This window comes from Oncorhynchus masou, unplaced genomic scaffold (genome assembly GCF_036934945.1).
Source record: "Oncorhynchus masou masou isolate Uvic2021 unplaced genomic scaffold, UVic_Omas_1.1 unplaced_scaffold_2240, whole genome shotgun sequence".
In the NCBI taxonomy this organism is placed as follows: domain Eukaryota; kingdom Metazoa; phylum Chordata; class Actinopteri; order Salmoniformes; family Salmonidae; genus Oncorhynchus; species Oncorhynchus masou.
This window is the reverse complement of record NW_027008714.1, coordinates 29,020-51,078: the sequence shown is the minus strand read 5'-3', so window position 1 is coordinate 51,078 and position 22,059 is coordinate 29,020. Positions and strand designations below refer to the sequence as shown.

Below are 22,059 nucleotides of genomic sequence, written 5' to 3'. Positions count from 1 at the left end.
TACCCTTGCCCCTTCCCCCTAGCCTTATACCCTCCCCCCTAGCCCCTCCCCCCTATACCCTAGCCCCTTCCCCCTAGCCTTATACCCTAGCCCCTCCTCCCCCGCCCTATACCCTTGCCCCTAACCCTATACCCTAGCCCTTCCCCCTAGCCCCTCTCCCCTAGCTTTATCCCCTAGCCCCTCTCCCCTAGCCCTACTCTCCCTAGCCCTTCCCCCTAGCCTTATCCCCTAGCCCCTCTCCCCTAGCCCTACTCTCCCTAGCCCTTCCCCCTAGCCTTATCCCCTAGCCCCTCTCCCCCTAGCCATATACTCCAAGCCCCTCTCCCCCTAGCCCCAGTCCCAGTCCTAGCCTCAGTCTTATCCTCAGCACCTGCCCTAGCCCCAGCCCTATACCCTAGCCCCAGCCTCAGCCCTATACCCTAGCCCCAGCCTCAGCCCTATACCCAAGCCCTAGCCCCAGCCTCAGCCCTATACCCAAGCCCCAGCCCTATACCCAAGCCCCAGCCTCAGCCCTATACCCAGCCTCAGCCCTAGCCCTATACCCAAGCCCTATACCCAAGCCCTAGCCCCAGCCTCAGCCCTATACCCAAGCCCCAGCCTCAGGCCTATACCCAGCCTCAGCCCTAGCCCTAGCCACAGCCCCAGGCCTATACCCAAGCCCCAGCCTCAGCCCTATACCCAAGCCCCAGCCCTAGCCTCAGCCCCAGTCCTAGACCCAGCCCTAGCCTCAGCCCTATACCCAAGCCCCAGCCCTATACCCAAGCCCCAGCCTCAGCCCTATACCCTAGCCTCAGCCCCAGCCTCAGCCCTATACCCAAGTCCCAGCCCTATACCCAAGCCCCAGCCTCAGCCCTATACCCAGCCTCAGCCCTAGCCCTATACCCAAGCCCTAACCCCAGCCTCAGCCCTATACCCAAGCCCCAGCCTCAGGCCTATACCCAGCCTCAGCCCTAGCCCTAGCCACAGCCTCAGCCCTATACCCAAGCCCCAGCCTCAGCCCTATACCCAAGCCCCAGCCCTAGCCTCAGCCCCAGTCCTAGACCCAGCCCTAGCCTCAGCCCTATACCCAAGCCCCAGCCCTAGCCTCAGCCCCAGTCCTAGACCCAGCCCTAGCCCCAGTCCGAGCCCCAGTCCTAGCCCTAGCCTCAGCCCCAGTCCTAGCCCCAGCCCTAGCCCCAGTCCGAGCCCCAGTCCTAGCCCCAGCCCTAGCCCCAGTCCTATACCCCATCCCCAGTCCTAGCCCCAGCCCTAGCCCCAGTCCGAGCCCCATCCCCAGTCCTATCCCCAGTCCTAGCCCCAGCCCTAGCCCCAGTCCGAGCCCCAGTCCTAGCCCCAGCCCTAGCCCCAGTCCTATACCCCATCCCCAGTCCTAGCCCCAGCCCTAGCCCCAGTCCGAGCCCCATCCCCAGTCCTAGCCCCAGCCTCAGCCCCAGTCCTATACCCCATCCCCAGTCCTAGCCCCAGTCCTAGCCCATCCCCAGTCCTAGCCCCTGTCCCAGTCCTAGCCCCAGCCTCAGCCCCAGTCCTATACCTCAGCCCCAGTCCTAGCCCCAGTCCTAGCCCATCCCCAGTCCTAGCCCCTGTCCCAGTCCTAGCCCCAGCCTCAGCCCCAGTCCTAGCCCCAGTCCTAGCCCATCCCCAGTCCTAGCCCCAGTCCTAGCCCATCCCCAGTCCTATACCCCAGTCCTAGCCCCAGTCCTAGCCCCTGTCCCAGTCCTAGCCCCAGCCTCAGCCCCAGTCCTATACCTCAGCCCCAGTCCTAGCCCCAGTCCTAGCCCATCCCCAGTCCTAGCCCCTGTCCCAGTCCTAGCCCCAGCCTCAGCCCCAGTCCTATACCCCAGCCCTAGCCCCAGCCCCAGTCCTATACCCCAGTCCTAGCCTCAGCCCCAGTCCTAGCCCCAGTCCTAGCCCCAGCCCCAGTCCTATACCCCAGTCCTAGCCTCAGCCCCAGTCCTATACCCCAGTCCTAGCCTCAGCCCCAGTCCTATACCCCAGTCCTAGCCTCAGCCCCAGTCCTATACCCCAGTCCTAGCCCCAGCCCCAGTCCTAGCCTCAGCCCCAGTCCTATACCCCAGTCCTAGCCTCAGCCCCAGTCCTAGCCTCAGCCCCAGTCCTATACCCCAGTCCTAGCCCCAGCCCCAGTCCTATACCCCAGTCCTAGCCTCAGCCCCAGTCCTATACCCCAGTCCTAGCCTCAGCCCCAGTCCTAGCCTCAGCCCCAGTCCTATACCCCAGTCCTAGCCTCAGCCCCAGTCCTAGCCTCAGCCCCAGTCCTATACCCCAGTCCTAGCCTCAGCCCCAGTCCTATACCCCAGTCCTAGCCTCAGCCCCAGTCCTAGCCCCAGCCCCAGTCCTATACCCCAGTCCTAGCCTCAGCCCCAGCCCTATACCCCAGTCCTAGCCTCAGCCCCAGTCCTATACCCCAGTCCTAGCCTCAGCCCCAGTCCTAGCCCATCCCCAGTCCTAGCCCCTGTCCCAGTCCTAGCCCCAGCCTCAGCCCCAGTCCTAGCCCCAGTCCTAGCCCATCCCCAGTCCTAGCCCCAGTCCTAGCCCATCCCCAGTCCTATACCCCAGTCCTAGCCCCAGTCCTAGCCCCTGTCCCAGTCCTAGCCCCAGCCTCAGCCCCAGTCCTATACCTCAGCCCCAGTCCTAGCCCCAGTCCTAGCCCATCCCCAGTCCTAGCCCCTGTCCCAGTCCTAGCCCCAGCCTCAGCCCCAGTCCTATACCCCAGCCCTAGCCCCAGCCCCAGTCCTATACCCCAGTCCTAGCCTCAGCCCCAGTCCTAGCCCCAGTCCTAGCCCCAGCCCCAGTCCTATACCCCAGTCCTAGCCTCAGCCCCAGTCCTATACCCCAGTCCTAGCCTCAGCCCCAGTCCTATACCCCAGTCCTAGCCTCAGCCCCAGTCCTATACCCCAGTCCTAGCCCCAGCCCCAGTCCTAGCCTCAGCCCCAGTCCTATACCCCAGTCCTAGCCTCAGCCCCAGTCCTAGCCTCAGCCCCAGTCCTATACCCCAGTCCTAGCCCCAGCCCCAGTCCTATACCCCAGTCCTAGCCTCAGCCCCAGTCCTATACCCCAGTCCTAGCCTCAGCCCCAGTCCTAGCCTCAGCCCCAGTCCTATACCCCAGTCCTAGCCTCAGCCCCAGTCCTAGCCTCAGCCCCAGTCCTATACCCCAGTCCTAGCCTCAGCCCCAGTCCTATACCCCAGTCCTAGCCTCAGCCCCAGTCCTAGCCCCAGCCCCAGTCCTATACCCCAGTCCTAGCCTCAGCCCCAGCCCTATACCCCAGTCCTAGCCTCAGCCCCAGTCCTATACCCCAGTCCTAGCCTCAGCCCCAGTCCTAGCCTCAGCCCCAGTCCTAGCCCCAGCCTCAGCCCCAGTCCTATACCCCAGTCCTAGCCTCAGCCCCAGTCCTAGCCTCAGCCCCAGTCCTATCCCCAGTCCTAGCCCCAGCCCTAGCCCCAGTCCGAGCCCCAGTCCTAGCCCCAGCCCTAGCCCCAGTCCTATACCCCATCCCCAGTCCTAGCCCCAGCCCTAGCCCCAGTCCGAGCCCCATCCCCAGTCCTAGCCCCAGCCTCAGCCCCAGTCCTATACCCCATCCCCAGTCCTAGCCCCAGTCCTAGCCCATCCCCAGTCCTAGCCCCTGTCCCAGTCCTAGCCCCAGCCTCAGCCCCAGTCCTAGCCCATCCCCAGTCCTAGCCCCTGTCCCAGTCCTAGCCCCAGTCCTAGCCCCAGTCCTAGCCCCAGTCCTAGCCCATCCCCAGTCCTAGCCCCAGCCTCAGCCCCAGTCCTATACCCCAGTCCTAGCCCCAGTCCTAGCCCCTGTCCCAGTCCTAGCCCCAGCCTCAGCCCCAGTCCTAGCCCCAGTCCTAGCCCATCCCCAGTCCTAGCCCCTGTCCCAGTCCTAGCCCCAGCCTCAGCCCCAGTCCTATACCTCAGTCCTAGCCTCAGCCCCAGTCCTAGCCCCAGCCTCAGCCCCAGTCCTATACCCCAGCCCTAGCCCCAGCCCCAGTCCTATACCCCAGTCCTAGCCTCAGCCCCAGTCCTAGCCCTAGCCTCAGCCCCAGTCCTAGCCCTAGCCTCAGCCCCAGTCCTAGCCCCAGTCCTAGCCCCAGCCCCAGTCCTATACCCCAGTCCTAGCCTCAGCCCCAGTCCTATACCCCAGTCCTAGCCTCAGCCCCAGTCCTATACCCCAGTCCTAGCCTCAGCCCCAGTCCTATACCCCAGTCCTAGCCCCAGCCCCAGTCCTATACCCCAGTCCTAGCCTCAGCCCCAGTCCTATACCCCAGCCCCAGTCCTATACCCCAGTCCTAGCCTCAGCCCCAGTCCTATACCCCAGTCCTAGCCTCAGCCCCAGTCCTAGCCTCAGCCCCAGTCCTATACCCCAGTCCTAGCCTCAGCCCCAGTCCTAGCCTCAGCCCCAGTCCTATACCCCAGTCCTAGCCTCAGCCCCAGTCCCAGCCCCAGTCCTATACCCCAGTCCTATACCCCAGTCCTATACCCCAGTCCTAGCCTCAGCCCCAGCCCCAGCCCCAGTCCTATACCCCAGTCCTATACCCCAGTCCTATACCCCAGCCCTAGCCCCATCCCCAGTCCTAGCCTCAGCCCCAGTCCTAGCCCCCAGTCCTAGCCCCAGTCTCAGGGCGGTGCTGCAGCCAACCATAATTGATGTTTTAACTGTGATGAATGGAAGAAGGGAGTGGGCAGCTTTTTCCCAGAACACCCCAGTGGTCTAATTGATTAGCTGTCCGTTATCACATGAATGACTGCTGATTCAACCTGTTTTCACCCTGGATTTTAAAGGACAAAATTACCACTCACTTATTTTTGTGAAATACGATTCTTACAACAACAAAAAAACTAACATTTTTGTCAATTTACTCAGTATGATGTCACACATTTATTCAACCAACACCGTTTCTTCCTCTGCCTGCAGCTCAAAAAGCAGAAGTCTGTTTCAATTCGCTGAAACAAGAAGGAAATGAGTTTGTGAAGAAAGGTCTGTTCCAGGAGGCTCTGAGGACGTACAGCGAATGCCTTCAGCTGAAGCCAGAGGAATGTCCCATCTACACCAACCGGTAAGGACCTGACCGCGTCTCCTTCATCCTAACAGGTACAGTAATGTACAGGGCATTTGGAAAGTGTTCAAACACCTTGACGGTTTCCACGTTGTTACGTTACAGCCTTATTCTGAAATGGATTCACTTGGTTTCCCCCCCTCTTCAATCTGCACACAATACCCCATAATGACATCACAATACCCCATAATGACATCACGATACCCCATAATGACATCACGATACCCCATAATGACATCACGATACCCCATAATGACATCACGATACCTCATAATGACATCACGATACCCCATAATGACATCACGATACCTCATAATGACATCACGATACACCATAATGACATCACGATACCCCATAATGACATCACGATACCCCATAATGACATCACGATACCCCATAATGACATCACGATACCCCATAATGACATCACGATACCTCATAATGACATCACGATACCCCATAATGACATCACGATACCCCATAATGACATCACGATACCCCATAATGACATCACGATACCCCATAATGACATCACGATACCCCATAATGACATCACGATACCCCATAATGACATCACGATACCCCATAATGACATCACGATACCCCATAATGACATCACGATACCCCATAATGACATCACGATACCCCATAATGACATCACGATACCTCATAATGACATCACAATACCCCATAATGACATCACAATACCCCATAATGACATCACAATACCTCATAATGACATCACAATACCCCATAATGACATCACAATACCCCATAATGACATCACAATACCCCATAATGACATCACAATACCCCATAATGACATCACAATACCTCATAATGACATCACAATACCCCATAATGACATCACAATACCCCATAATGACATCATAATACCCCATAATGACAAAGCAAAAACTGTTTATAATTTATTTAGTTTTTTTTACAAATAATAAGACAAAATAAATTATCAAATTTACATAAGTATTCAGACCCTTTACTCAGTACTTTGTTGAAGCACCTTTGGCAGCGATTACAGCCTCAAGTTCTCTTGGGTATGACACTACAAGCTTGGCACACATTTTTCACTGCAGATCCTCTCAAGCTCTGTCAGGTTGGAAAGGGAGTGTTGCTGCACAGCTATTTTCAGGTCTCTCCAGAGATGTTCGTTTCGGGTTCAAGTCTGGGCTCTGATGCTGCCGCCACCATGCTTCACCGTAGGGATGGTGCCAGGTTTCCTCCAGACGTGACGCTTGGCATTCAGGCCAAAGAGTTCAATCTTGGTTGCATCAGACAAGAGAAGCTTGTTTCTCATGGTCTAAGAATCATTTAGGTGCCTTTTGGCAAACTCCAAGTGGGCTGTCATGTTCCTTTTACTGAGGAGTGGTTTCCGTCTGGCCATTCTACCGTAAAGACCTGATTGGTGGAGTGCTGTAGAGATGGTTGTCCTTCTGGAAGGTTCTCCCATCTCCACAGAGGAACTCTAGAGCTCTGTCAGAGTGACCATCGGGTACTTGGTCACCTCCCTGACCAAGGCCCTTCTCCCTGATTGCTCAGTGTAGAGCGGCCAGCGCAAGGTAGAGTCTTGGTGGCCATTTTGTTCTTGGGGACCTTCAATGCTGCAGAAATGTTTTGGTACCCTTCCCCAGATCTGTGCCTCGACACAATCCTGTCTCGGAGCTCTACGGACAATTCCTTCGACCTCATGGCTTGGTTTTTACTCTGACATGCACTGTCAACTGTGGGACCTTAAATAAGGTATTTCATGATGATGATGATGTCATTATGGGGTATTGTGATGTCATTATGGGGTATTGTGATGTCATTATGGGGTATTGTGATGTCATTATGGGGTATTGTGATGACATTAAGGGGTATTGTGATGTCATTATGGGGTATTGTGTGTAGATTGATGAGGAATTGTTTTTATTTGGTCAATTTTAGAATAAGGCTGTAATGTAACAAAAGGGGAAGGGTTTTGAACACTTTCCTAATGCACTGAATGTGGTGGGAACAGAACCCCGGTCTGTGTAACCGGTGGGAACAGAACCCCGGTCTGTGTAACCGGTGGGAACAGAACCCCGGTCTGTGTAACCGGTGGGAACAGAACCCCGGTCTGTGTAACCGGTGGGAACAGAACCCCGGTCTGTGTGACCGGTGGGAACAGAACCCCGGTCTGTGTGACCGGTGGGAACAGAACCCCGGTCTGTGTGACCGGTGGGAACAGAACCCCGGTCTGTGTGACCGGTGGGAACAGAACCCCGGTCTGTGTGACCGGTGGGAACAGAACCCCGGTCTGTGTAACCGGTGGGAACAGAACCCCGGTCTGTGTAACCGGTGGGAACAGAACCCCGGTCTGTGTAACCGGTGGGAACAGAACCCCGGTCTGTGTAACCGGTGGGAACAGAACCCCGGTCTGTGTAACCGGTGGGAACAGAACCCCGGTCTGTGTAACCGGTGGGAACAGAACCCCGGTCTGTGTAACCGGTGGGAACAGAACCCCGGTCTGCCTGCTCTAACCCCAGCCAGTCTGCTCTAACCCCAATCAGCCTGCTCTAACCCCAGTCAGCCTGCTCTAACCCCAATCAGCCTGCTCTAACCCCAGTCTGCTCTAACCCCAGTCTGCTCTAACCCCAGCCAGTCTGCTCTAACCCCAGTCAGCCTGCTCTAACCCCAGTCAGCCTACTCTAACCCCAGTCTGCTCTAACCCCAGTCTGCTCTAACCCCAGCCTGCTCTAACCCCAGTCTGCTCTAACCCCAGCCTGCTCTAACCCCAGCCTGCTCTAACCCCAGCCTGCTCTAACCCCAGTCTGCTCTAACCCCAGTCTGCTCTAACCCCAGCCTGCTCTAACACCAGCCTGCTCTAACCCCAGTCTGCTCTAACCCCAGCCTGCTCTAACCCCAGCCAGCCTGCTCTAACCCTAGCCTGCTCTAACACCAGCCTGCTCTAACCCCAGTCTGCTCTAACCCCAGTCTGCTCTAACCCCAGCCTGCTCTAACCCCAGCCAGCCTGCTCTAACCCTAGCCTGCTCTAACACCAGCCTGCTCTAACCCCAATCTGCTCTAATTCCAGTCTGCTCTTACCCCAGTCTGCTCTAACCCCAGTCAGCCTGCTCTAACCCCAGTCAGCCTGCTCTAACCCCAGTCAGCCTGCTCTAACCCCAGTCAGCCTGCTCTAACCCCAGTCTGCTCTAACCCCAGTCTGCTCTAACCCCAGTCTGCTCTAACCCCAGTCTGCTCTAACCCCAGCCTGCTCTAACCCCAGTCTGCTCTAACCCCAGCCTGCTCTAACCCCAGCCAGCCTGCTCTAACCCCAGTCTGCTCTAACCCCAGTCTGCTCTAACCCCAGCCTGCTCTAACCCCAGTCTGCTCTAACCCCAGCCTGCTCTAACCCCAGCCTGCTCTAACCCCAGTCTGCTCTAACCCCAGTCTGCTCTAACCCCAGCCTGCTCTAACCCCAGTCTGCTCTAACCCCAGCCTGCTCTAACCCCAGTCTGCTCTAACCCCAGTCAGCCTGCTCTAACCCCACTCTGCTCTAACCCCAGCCTGTTCTAACCCCAGTCTGCTCTAACCCCAGCCTGCTCTAACCCCAGTCTGCTCTAACCCCAGCCTGCTCTAACCCCAGTCTGCTCTAATCCCAGCCTGCTCTAACCCCAGCCTGCTCTAACCCCAGCCTGCTCTAACCCCAGCCTGCTCTAACCCCAGTCTGCTCTAACCCCAGTCTGCTCTAACCCCAGCCTGCTCTAACCCCAGTCTGCTCTAACCCCAGTCTGCTCTAACCCCAGCCTGCTCTAACCCCAGTCTGCTCTAACCCCCAGTCTGCTCTAACACCAGTCTGCTCTAACCCCAGCCTGCTCTAACCCCAGTCTGCTCTAACCCCAGCCAGTCTGCTCTAACCCCAGTCTGCTCTAACCCCAGTCTGCTCTAATCCCAGCCTGCTCTAACCCCAGCCTGCTCTAACCCCAGTCAGCCAGCTCTAACCCCAGCCTGCTCTAACCCCAGCCTGCTCTAACCCCAGCCTGCTCTAACCCCAGTCTGCTCTAACCCCAGTCTGCTCTAACCCCAGTCTGCTCTAACCCCAGTCTGCTCTAACCCCAGCCTGCTCTAACCCCAGCCTGCTCTAACCCCAGTCAGCCTGTTCTAACCCCAGCCTGCTCTAACCCCAGTCAGTCTGCTCTAACCCCAGTCTGCTCTAACCCCAGCCAGCTCTAACCCCAGCCTGCTCTAACCCCAGCCAGCTCTAACCCCAGCCTGCTCTAACCCCAGCCTGCTCTAACCCCAGTCTGCTCTAACCCCAGTCTGCTCTAACCCCAGCCTGCTCTAACCCCAGCCAGCCTGCTCTAACCCTAGCCTGCTCTAACACCAGCCTGCTCTAACCCCAATCTGCTCTAATTCCAGTCTGCTCTTACCCCAGTCTGCTCTAACCCCAGTCAGTCTGCTCTAACTCCAGTCTGCTCTAACCCCAGCCAGTCTGCTCTAACCCCAGTCAGCCTGCTCTAACCCCAGTCAGCCTGCTCTAACCCCAGCCTGCTCTAACCCCAGCCTGCTCTAACCCCAGTCTGCTCTAACCCCAGTCTGCTCTAACCCCAGTCTGCTCTAACCCCAGTCTGCTCTAACCCCAGCCTGCTCTAACCCCAGTCAGTCTGCTCTAACCCCAGTCTGCTCTAACCCCAGCCTACTCTAACCCCAGCCTGCTCTAACCCCAGTCTGCTCTAACCCCAATCTGCTCTAATTCCAGTCTGCTCTAACCCCAGTCTGCTCTAACCCCAGTCTGCTCTAACCCCAGTCTGCTCTAACCCCAGTCTGCTCTAACCCCAATCTGCTCTAATTCCAGTCAGTCTGCTCTAACCCCAGTCAGTCTGCTCTAACTCCAGTCTGCTCTAACCCCAGCCAGTCTGCTCTAACCCCAGCCAGCCTGCTCTAACCCCAGCCAGCCTGCTCTAACCCCAGCCTGCTCTAACCCCAGTCAGCCTGCTCTAACCCCAGCCAGCCTGCTCTAACCCCAGCCAGCCTGCTCTAACCCCAGTCTGCTCTAACCCCAGCCTGCTCTAACCCCAGTCAGCCTGCTCTAACCCCAGCCTGCTCTAACCCCAGCCTGCTCTAACCCTAGTCTGCTCTAAATCCAGTCTGCTCTAACCCCAGTCAGTCTGCTCTAACCCCAGTCAGCCTGCTCTACCCCAGTCTGCTCTAACCCCAGCCAGTCTGCTCTAACCCCAGCCAGCCTGCTCTAACCCCAGCCTGCTCTAACCCCAGTCAGTCTGCTCTAACCCCAGTCTGCTCTAACCCCAGTCAGTCTGCTCTAACCCCAGCCAGCCTGCTCTAACCCCAGCCAGCCTGCTCTAACCCGTCAGCCTGCTCTAACCCCAGCCTGCTCTAACCCCAGTCAGCCTGCTCTAACCCCAGCCAGCCTGCTCTAACCCCAGCCAGCCTGCTCTAACCCCAGTCTGCTCTAACCCCAGCCTGCTCTAACCCCAGCCAGCCTGCTCTAACCCCAGCCTGCTCTAACCCCAGCCAGCCTGCTCTAACCCCAGCCAGCCTGCTCTAACCCCAGCCAGCCTGCTCTAACCCCAGCCAGCCTGCTCTAACCCGTCAGCCTGCTCTAACCCCAGTCTGCTCTAACCCCAGTCTGCTCTAACCCCAGCCAGTCTGCTCTAACCCCAGCCAGCCTGCTCTAACCCCAGTCTGCTCTAACCCCAGTCAGCCTGCTCTAACCCCAGTCAGCCTGCTCTAACCCCAGCCAGCCTGCTCTAACCCCAGCCAGCCTGCTCTAACCCCAGTCTGCTCTAACCCCAGCCTGCTCTAACCCCAGCCAGCCTGCTCTAACCCCAGCCAGCCTGCTCTAACCCCAGCCTGCTCTAACCCCAGCCTGCTCTAACCCCAGCCAGCCTGCTCTAACCCCAGCCAGCCTGCTCTAACCCCAGCCAGCCTGCTCTAACCCGTCAGCCTGCTCTAACCCCAGCCAGCCTGCTCTAACCCCAGCCAGCCTGCTCTAACCCCAGCCAGCCTGCTCTAACCCCAGTCTGCTCTAACCCCAGTCTGCTCTAACCCCAGCCTGCTCTAACCCCAGTCTGCTCTAACCCCAGTCTGCTCTAACCCCAGCCAGCCTGCTCTAACCCCAGCCTGCTCTAACCCCAGCCTGCTCTAACCCCAGCCTGCTCTAACCCCAGTCTGCTCTAACCCCAGCCAGCCTGCTCTAACCCCAGTCAGCCTGCTCTAACCCCAGCCTGCTCTAACCCCAGTCTGCTCTAACCCCAGCCAGCCTGCTCTAACCCCAGTCAGCCTGCTCTAACCCCAGTCAGCCTGCTCTAACCCCAGTCAGCCTGCTCTAACCCCAGTCTGCTGTAACCCCAGCCTGCTCTAACCCCAGCCTGCTCTAACCCCAGTCTGCTCTAACCCCAGCCTGCTCTAACCCCAGCCTGCTCTAACCCCAGTCTGCTCTAACCCCAGCCTGCTCTAACCCCAATCAGCCTGCTCTAACCCCAGCCAGCCTGCTCTAACCCCAGTCTGCTCTAACCCCAGTCTGCTCTAACCCCAGTCTGCTCTAACCCCAGCCTGCTCTAACCCCAGTCTGCTCTAACCCCAGTCTGCTCTAACCCCAGTCAGTCTGCTCTAACCCCAGCCTACTCTAACCCCAGCCTGCTCTAACCCCAGTCTGCTCTAACCCCAGTCTGCTCTAACCCCAGTCTGCTCTAACCCCAGTCTGCTCTAACCCCAGCCAGCCTGCTCTAACCCCAGCCTGCTCTAACCCCAGTCTGCTCTAACCCCAGTCAGCCTGCTCTAACCCCAGCCTGCTCTAACCCCAGTCAGCCTGCTCTAACCCCAGTCTGCTCTAACCCCAGTCTGCTCTAACCCCAGTCTGCTCTAACCCCAGCCTGTTCTAACCCCAGCCTGCTCTAACCCCAGTCTGCTCTAACCCCAGTCTGCTCTAACCCCAGTCTGCTCTAACCCCAGCCTGTTCTAACCCCAGTCTGCTCTAACCCCAGTCTGCTCTAACCCCAGCCTGCTCTAACCCCAGCCTGCTCTAACCCCAGCCTGCTCTAACCCCAGTCTGCTCTAACCCCAGTCTGCTCTAACCCCAGTCTGCTCTAACCCCAGTCTGCTCTAACCCCAGTCTGCTCTAACCCCAGCCTACTCTAACCCCAGCCTGCTCTAACCCCAGTCTGCTCTAACCCCAGCCTGTTCTAACCCCAGTCTGCTCTAACCCCAGTCTGCTCTAACCCCAGTCTGCTCTAACCCCAGTCTGCTCTAACCCCAGTCTGCTCTAACCCCAGTCTGCTCTAACCCCAGTCTGCTCTAAACCCAGTCTGCTCTAACCCCAGCCTGCTCTAACCCCAGTCAGTCTGCTCTAACCCCAGTCTGCTCTAACCCCAGCCAGCTCTAACCCCAGCCTGCTCTAACCCCAGCCTGCTCTAACCCCAGCCTGCTCTAACCCCAGTCTGCTCTAACCCCAGTCTGCTCTAACCCCAGTCTGCTCTAACCCCAGCCTGCTCTAACCCCAGCCTGCTCTAACCCCAGTCTGCTCTAACCCCAGTCTGCTCTAACCCCAGTCTGCTCTAACCCCAGTCTGCTCTAACCCCAGTCTGCTCTAACCCCAGTCTGCTCTAACCCCAGTCTGCTCTAACCCCAGTCTGCTCTAACCCCAGTCTGCTCTAACCCCAGCCTGCTCTAACCCCAGTCTGCTCTAACCCCAGTCTGCTCTAACCCCAGTCAGCCTGCTCTAACCCCAGTCTGCTCTAACCCCAGCCTGCTCTAACCCCAGTCTGCTCTAACCCCAGTCTGCTCTAACCCCAGTCTGCTCTAACCCCAGCCTGCTCTAACCCCAGTCTGCTGTAACCCCAGCCTGCTCTAACCCCAGTCTGCTCTAACCCCAGTCTGCTCTAACCCCAGCCTGCTCTAACCCCAGTCTGCTCTAACCCCAGCCTGCTCTAACCCCAGTCTGCTCTAACCCCAGTCTGCTCTAACCCCAGCCTGCTCTAACCCCAGTCTGCTGTAACCCCAGCCTGCTCTAACCCCAGTCTGCTCTAACCCCAGTCTGCTCTAACCCCAGTCTGCTCTAACCCCAGTCTGCTCTAACCCCAGCCAGCCTGCTCTAACCCCAGCCTGCTCTAACCCCAGTCTGCTCTAACCCCAGTCAGCCTGCTCTAACCCCAGCCTGCTCTAACCCCAGTCAGCCTGCTCTAACCCCAGTCTGCTCTAACCCCAGTCTGCTCTAACCCCAGTCTGCTCTAACCCCAGCCTGTTCTAACCCCAGCCTGCTCTAACCCCAGTCTGCTCTAACCCCAGTCTGCTCTAACCCCAGCCTGCTCTAACCCCAGTCTGTTCTAACCCCAGTCTGCTCTAACCCCAGTCTGCTCTAACCCCAGCCTGCTCTAACCCCAGCCTGCTCTAACCCCAGTCTGCTCTAACCCCAGTCTGCTCTAACCCCAGTCTGCTCTAACCCCAGTCTGCTCTAACCCCAGCCTGCTCTAACCCCAGCCTGCTCTAACCCCAGTCTGCTCTAACCCCAGCCTGTTCTAACCCCAGTCTGCTCTAACCCCAGTCTGCTCTAACCCCAGTCTGCTCTAACCCCAGTCTGCTCTAACCCCAGTCTGCTCTAACCCCAGTCTGCTCTAACCCCAGCCTGTTCTAACCCCAGTCTGCTCTAACCCCAGTCTGCTCTAACCCCAGTCTGCTCTAACCCCAGCCTGCTCTAACCCCAGTCTGCTCTAACCCCAGCCTGCTCTAACCCCAGCCTGCTCTAACCCCAGTCTGCTCTAACCCCAGTCTGCTCTAACCCCAGTCTGCTCTAACCCCAGCCTGCTCTAACCCCAGTCTGCTCTAACCCCAGCCTGCTCTAACCCCAGCCTGCTCTAACCCCAGCCTGCTCTAACCCCAGTCTGCTCTAACCCCAGTCTGCTCTAACCCCAGTCTGCTCTAAACCCAGTCTGCTCTAACCCCAGCCTGCTCTAACCCCAGTCAGTCTGCTCTAACCCCAGTCTGCTCTAACCCCAGCCTGCTCTAACCCCAGTCTGCTCTAACCCCAGCCTGCTCTAACCCCAGCCTGCTCTAACCCCAGTCTGCTCTAACCCCAGTCTGCTCTAACCCCAGCCTGCTCTAACCCCAGTCAGTCTGCTCTAACCCCAGTCTGCTCTAACCCCAGTCTGCTCTAACCCCAGTCTGCTCTAACCCCAGTCTGCTCTAACCCCAGTCTGCTCTAACCCCAGTCTGCTCTAACCCCAGTCTGCTCTAACCCCAGTCTGCTCTAACCCCAGTCTGCTCTAACCCCAGCCTGCTCTAACCCCAGTCTGCTCTAACCCCAGTCTGCTCTAACCCCAGTCAGCCTGCTCTAACCCCAGTCTGCTCTAACCCCAGCCTGCTCTAACCCCAGTCTGCTCTAACCCCAGTCTGCTCTAACCCCAGTCTGCTCTAACCCCAGCCTGCTCTAACCCCAGTCTGCTGTAACCCCAGCCTGCTCTAACCCCAGTCTGCTCTAACCCCAGTCTGCTCTAACCCCAGCCTGCTCTAACCCCAGTCTGCTCTAACCCCAGCCTGCTCTAACCCCAGTCTGCTCTAACCCCAGTCTGCTCTAACCCCAGCCTGCTCTAACCCCAGTCTGCTGTAACCCCAGCCTGCTCTAACCCCAGTCTGCTCTAACCCCAGTCTGCTCTAACCCCAGTCTGCTCTAACCCCAGTCTGCTCTAACCCCAGTCTGCTCTAACCCCAGTCTGCTCTAACCCCAGTCTGCTCTAACCCCAGTCTGCTCTAACCCCAGTCTGCTCTAACCCCAGTCTGCTCTAACCCCAGTCTGCTCTAACCCCAGCCTGCTCTAACCCCAGTCTGCTCTAACCCCAGTCTGCTCTAACCCCAGTCTGCTCTAACCCCAGTCTGCTCTAACCCCAGTCTGCTCTAACCCCAGTCAGCCTGCTCTAACCCCAGTCAGCCTGCTCTAACCCCAGTCAGCCTGCTCTAACCCCAGTCAGTCTGCTCTAACCCCAGTCTGCTCTAACCCCAGTCTGCTGTAACCCCAGCCTGCTCTAACCCCAGTCTGCTCTAACCCCAGTCTGCCATGATGTCAGTAAATCCAGTCAGACTAATCAGATGTATTGTTGCTGTAGTGTGGAAATACAAACAGGAACAGCAGAGGACAGCAGGGTGTCTGCTCCTCTCTCTCTCATAGCCTAATTATAGACACAGTGTGTACACAGTGTGAAAGACATGCAGCACGGGCTCTCCTGGGATGAGAAACCTGGGTCCTATTCATTAGGCACCGAAACAGAACAAACGGACTGAAACAGGGACGGACTACCTGAACTTGTCTAATAAGAAACGCTTATTGTCACGTTCTGTTGCAAAACTTTTTTGCTACGGTTTGCACTAATGAACACGACCACGTTTCCGTTTCTCATCCTTTCCCATCCCGCCCATCCTCTCCTCTCTCCTCTTCTCCTCTCCTCCTCCTCTCTCCTCTTCTCCCCTCCTCCTCTCCCCTCTCCTCCCTCCTCCTCTCCCCTCCTCTCCCCTCCTCTCCCCTCCTCTCCTCTCCTCTCCTCTCCTCTCCTCTTCTCCCCCTCTTCTCCCCTCCTCTCCTCTTCTCCCCCTCTTCTCTCCCCTCCTCTCCTCTCCTCTCCCCCTCTCCTCCTCCCCTCCTCCTCTCCTCTCCCCTCCTCCTCTCCTTCGCTCCTCCTCCTCTCCTCTCCCCTCCTCCTCTCCTTCGCTCCTCCTCCCCCCCCCCCCTCCTCCCCCTCCCTCCTCTCCAATAGCCAGTAGAGTAGTGTTGTCAGCGTTGAAAGAGTGTTCTGTACCATAGAGAGGAAAGGGACTGGCCACCCTGACATGACTCACCGCACCGTACCTTTGTGTGTATGTCCTGTTCTGCGTAAAGCCCTGTGTGTGTACAGACAGTCAGAGTACTCACTCAACAGCCACATGAGAGCGTGGCTAAAAAGGACAGCTTTTCAACACACACATGGCCTGAGGGGAAGTGTTGAGTACGCCAGAGGAACGACAGGCTCATTGATATTAAAACACTGTCTTGGTGCGAGGATGTCTGTCTGAGTACGCCAGAGGAACGACAGGCTCATTGATATTAAAACACTGTCTTGGTGCGAGGACGTCTGTCTGTGGGGTCAGAAAATACAAGAGAGGCTGATTGTATGAGCTGTGTTTGGCTGCTATGTTGAACAACAGTGTTGTGTTCTCCTCCAGAGCCATAGATACACTATAATACTGTTGTGTTCTCCTCCAGAGCCATAGAGATACACTATAATACTGTTGTGTTCTCCTCCAGAGCCATAGAGATACACTATAATACTGTTGTATTATATTCTGCCTCCATAGATACACTATAATACTGTTGTATTACATTCTGCCTCCATAGAGACACTATAATACTGTTGTATTACATTCTGCCTCCATAGATACACTATAATACGGTTGTGTTCTCCTCCAGAGCCATAGATACGCTATAATACGGTTGTGTTCTCCTCCAGAGCCATAGATACACTATAATACTGTTGTATTACATTCTGCCTCCATAGATACACTATAATACGGTTGTGTTCTCCTCCAGAGCCATAGATACGCTATAATACTGTTGTGTTCTCCTCCAGAGCCATAGATACGCTATAATACTGTTGTGTTCTCCTCCAGAGCCATAGATACGCTATAATACTGTTGTGTTCTCCTCCAGAGCCATAGATACGCTATAATACGGTTGTGTTCTCCTCCAGAGCCATAGATACGCTATAATACTGTTGTGTTCTCCTCCAGAGCCATAGATACGCTATAATACGGTTGTGTTCTCCTCCAGAGCCATAGATACACTATAATACTGTTGTATTATATTCTGCCTCCATAGATACGCTATAATACGGTTGTGTTCTCCTCCAGAGCCATAGATACACTATAATACTGTTGTATTACATTCTGCCTCCATAGATACACTATAATACTGTTGTGTTCTCCTCCAGAGCCATAGATACACTATAATACTGTTGTATTATATTCTGCCTCCATAGATACGCTATAATACGGTTGTGTTCTCCTCCAGAGCCATAGATACGCTATAATACTGTTGTGTTCTCCTCCAGAGCCATAGAGATACACTAAAATACTGTTGTATTACATTCTGCCTCCATAGATACGCTATAATACTGTTGTATTACATTCTGCCTCCATAGAGTCACTATAATACTGTTGTGTTCTCCTCCAGAGCCATAGATACACTATAATACTGTTGTGTTCTCCTCCAGAGCCATAGATACGCTATAATACTGTTGTATTACATCCTGCCTCCATAGAGTCACTATAATACTGTTGTGTTCTCCTCCAGAGCCATAGATACACTATAATACTGTTGTGTTCTCCTCCAGAGCCATAGATACACTATAATACTGTTGTGTTCTCCTCCAGAGCCATAGATACGCTATAATACTGTTGTGTTCTCCTCCAGAGCCATAGATGCACTATAATACTGTTGTGTTCTCCTCCAGAGCCATAGATACACTATAATACTGTTGTGTTCTCCTCCAGAGCCATAGATACGCTATAATACTGTTGTATTATATTCTGCCTCCATAGATACACTATAATACTGTTGTATTACATTCTGCCTCCATAGAGATACACTATAATACTGTTGTATTATATTCTGCCTCCATAGAGATACACTATAATACTGTTGTATTATATTCTGCCTCCATAGATACACTATAATACTGTTGTATTATATTCTGCCTCCATAGATACACTATAATACTGTTGTATTACATTCTGCCTCCATAGAGATACACTATAATACTGTTGTGTTCTCCTCCAGAGCTATAGATACGCTATAATACGGTTGTGTTCTCCTCCAGAGCCATAGATACACTATAATACTGTTGTATTACATTCTGCCTCCATAGAGATACACTATAATACTGTTGTGTTCTCCTCCAGAGCCATAGATACGCTATAATACGGTTGTGTTCTCCTCCAGAGCCATAGATACGCTATAATACTGTTGTGTTCTCCTCCAGAGCCATAGAGATACACTATAATACTGTTGTATTATATTCTGCTTCCATAGAGACACTATAATACTGTTGTATTATATTCTGCCTCCATAGATACGCTATAATACTGTTGTATTATATTCTGCCTCCATAGATACACTATAATACTGTTGTATTACATTCTGCCTCCATAGAGACACTATAATACTGTTGTATTACATTCTGCCTCCATAGAGATACACTATAATACTGTTGTGTTCTCCTCCAGAGCCATAGATACACTATAATACTGTTGTGTTCTCCTCCAGAGCCATAGATACACTATAATACTGTTGTATTACATTCTGCCTCCATAGAGATACACTATAATACTGTTGTATTACATTCTGCCTCCATAGAGACACTATAATACTGTTGTATCACATTCTGCCTCCATAGAGACACTATAATACTGTTGTATGACATTCTGCCTCCATAGAGACACTATAATACTGTTGTATTACATTCTGCCTCCATAGAGATACACTATAATACTGTTGTGTTCTCCTCCAGAGCCATAGATACACTATAATACTGTTGTGTTCTCCTCCAGAGCCATAGAGATACACTATAATACTGTTGTATTACATTCTGCCTCCATAGAGACACTATAATACTGTTGTATTACATTCTGCCTCCATAGAGACACTATAATACTGTTGTATTACATTCTGCCTCCATAGAGACACTATAATACTGTTGTATTACATTCTGCCTCCATAGAGACACTATAATACTGTTGTATTACATTCTGCCTCCATAGAGACACTATAATACTGTTGTATTACATTCTGCCTCCATAGAGATACACTATAATACTGTTGTATTACATTCTGCCTCCATAGAGACACTATAATACTGTATTACATTCTGTCCTTAGAGCGCTGTGCTTCCTGAAGCTAGATATGTTTGCTGAAGCCAAGCAGGACTGTGACTCTGCCCTGCGGCTGGAGCCAGCCAATAAGAAGGCCTTCTACAGACGGGCCATGGCCAATAAAGGCCTCAAGGTAAAGGGACAGGTTTTAGGGGTTCACACGACTAATTTGCGGGTTTGGCCCAATCTGGGTTGACTACTTTTGTAGACAGGTATTGAAACGACTACCTGGTCTCTTCCTCATCCTCTTCCTCCACATATGTGTGTGTATGTGTATGTGTATGTGTGTGTGTGTGTGCCCCCATCCCCAGGACTACATGGCGTGCAGCTCTGACCTACAGGAGGTGCTACAGCAGGATCCCAACGTAGCGGAGGCTGAGAAGGAGCTGGAGGAGGTCACGCTGCTGCTCAGACAGAGTCTGGCCCGGGGATCGCCTAGCAACCCCAGGAGGACTGTACCCATCACTGAGGTAGAGTACACTACACATTAATATATACACTATACTACACATTAATATATACACTATACTACCATACCCATCACTGAGGTAGAGTATACTACACATTAATATATACACTATACTACACATTAATATATACACTATACTACACATTAATATATACACTCTACTACACATTAATATATACACTCTACTACACATTAATATATACAATATACTACCATACCCATCACTGAGGTAGAGTATACTACACATTAATATATACACTATACTACACATTAATATATACACTCTACTACACATTAATATATACAATATACTACACATTAATATATACACTCTACTACACATTAATATATACAATATACTACCATACCCATCACTGAGGTAGAGTATACTACACATTAATATATACACTATACTACACATTAATATATGTACTCTACTACACATTAATATATACACTCTACTACACATTAATATATACACTCTACTACACATTAATATATGTACTATACTACACATTAATATATACACTATACTACACAATATATACACTATACTACACATTAATATATGTACTCTACTACACAATATATACACTATACTACACATTAATATATACACTATACTACACAATATATACACTATACTACACATTAATATATGTACTCTACTACACAATATATACACTATACTACACATTAATATATACACTATACTACACAATATATACACTATACTACACATTAATATATGTACTCTACTACACAATATATACACTCTACTACACATTAATATATACACTATACTACACAATATATACACTATACTACACATTAATATATGTACTCTACTACACAATATATACACTCTACTACACATTAATATATACACTATACTACACAATATATACACTCTACTACACATTAATATATACACTATACTACACAATATATACACTCTACTACACATTAATATATGTACTATACTAACATACCCATCACTGAGGTAGAATACACTACACATTAATATATACACTCTACTACACATTAATATATACACTATACTACACATTAATATATACACTATACTACACATTAATATATACACTCTACTACACATTAATATATACACTATACTACACATTAATATATACACTATACTACACATTAATATATGCACTATACTACACATTAATATATACACTCTACTACACATTAATATATACTATAATACACATTAATATATACACTATACTACACATTAATATATACACTATACTACACATTAATATATACACTCTACTACACATTAATATATACTATACTACACATTAATATATACACTCTACTACACATTAATATATACACTATACTACACATTAATATATACACTATACTACACATTAATATATACACTCTACTACACATTAATATATACACTCTACTACACATTAATATATACACTCTACTACACATTAATATATACACTCTACTACACATTAATATATACACTATACTACACATTAATATATACACTCTACTACACATTAATATATACACTCTACTACACATTAATATATACACTCTACTACACATTAATATATACACTCTACTACACATTAATATATACACTCTACTACACATTAATATATACACTCTACTACACATTAATATATGTACTATACTACACATTAATATATACACTCTACTACACATTAATATATACACTCTACTACACATTAATATATACACTATACTACACATTAATATATGTACTCTACTACACATTAATATATACACTATACTACACATTAATATATACACTATACTACCATACCCATCACTGAGGTAGAATATACTACACATTAATATATGTACTCTACTGCACATTAATATATACACTATACTACACATTAATATATGTACTCTACTACACATTAATATATACACTATACTACACATTAATATATACACTATACTACCATACCCATCACTGAGGTAGAATATACTACACATTAATATATACACTATACTACACATTAATATATACACTATACTACACATTAATATATACACTATACTACACATTAATATATACACTATACTACACATTAATATATACACTATACTACACATTAATATATACACTATACTACCATACCCATCACTGAGGTAGAATATACTACACATTAATATATACACTATACTACACATTAATATATACACTATACTACACATTAATATATACACTATACTACACATTAATATATACACTATACTACCATACCCATCACTGAGGTAGAGTATACTACACATTAATATATGTACTCTACTACACATTAATATATACACTATACTACACATTAATATATACACTATACTACACATTAATATATACACTATACTACACATTAATATATGTACTCTACTGCACATTAATATATACACTATACTACACATTAATATATGCACTATACTACACATTAATATATACACTATACTACACATTAATATATACACTATACTACACATTAATATATACACTATACTACCATACCCATCACTGAGGTAGAATATACTACACATTAATATATACACTATACTACACATTAATATATACACTATACTACAC

At 51.1% G+C, this 22,059-nt stretch overlaps 1 protein-coding gene across 1 annotated transcript in view; it reads left to right on the top strand.

Annotated features, from left to right (window-relative positions):
- Positions 1–22,059, top strand: part of LOC135533135 (sperm-associated antigen 1A-like) — a gene marked incomplete at its 5' end in the record, with an annotated part of 56,127 nt that overhangs the window by 23,701 nt on the left and 10,367 nt on the right. The window contains 3 exons of the mRNA XM_064960543.1: positions 4,933–5,074; positions 18,968–19,094; positions 19,273–19,431. Coding sequence (XP_064816615.1) covers positions 4,933–5,074; positions 18,968–19,094; positions 19,273–19,431 — 428 coding nt within the window. The remainder of the gene's footprint in view (positions 1–4,932; positions 5,075–18,967; positions 19,095–19,272; positions 19,432–22,059) is intronic.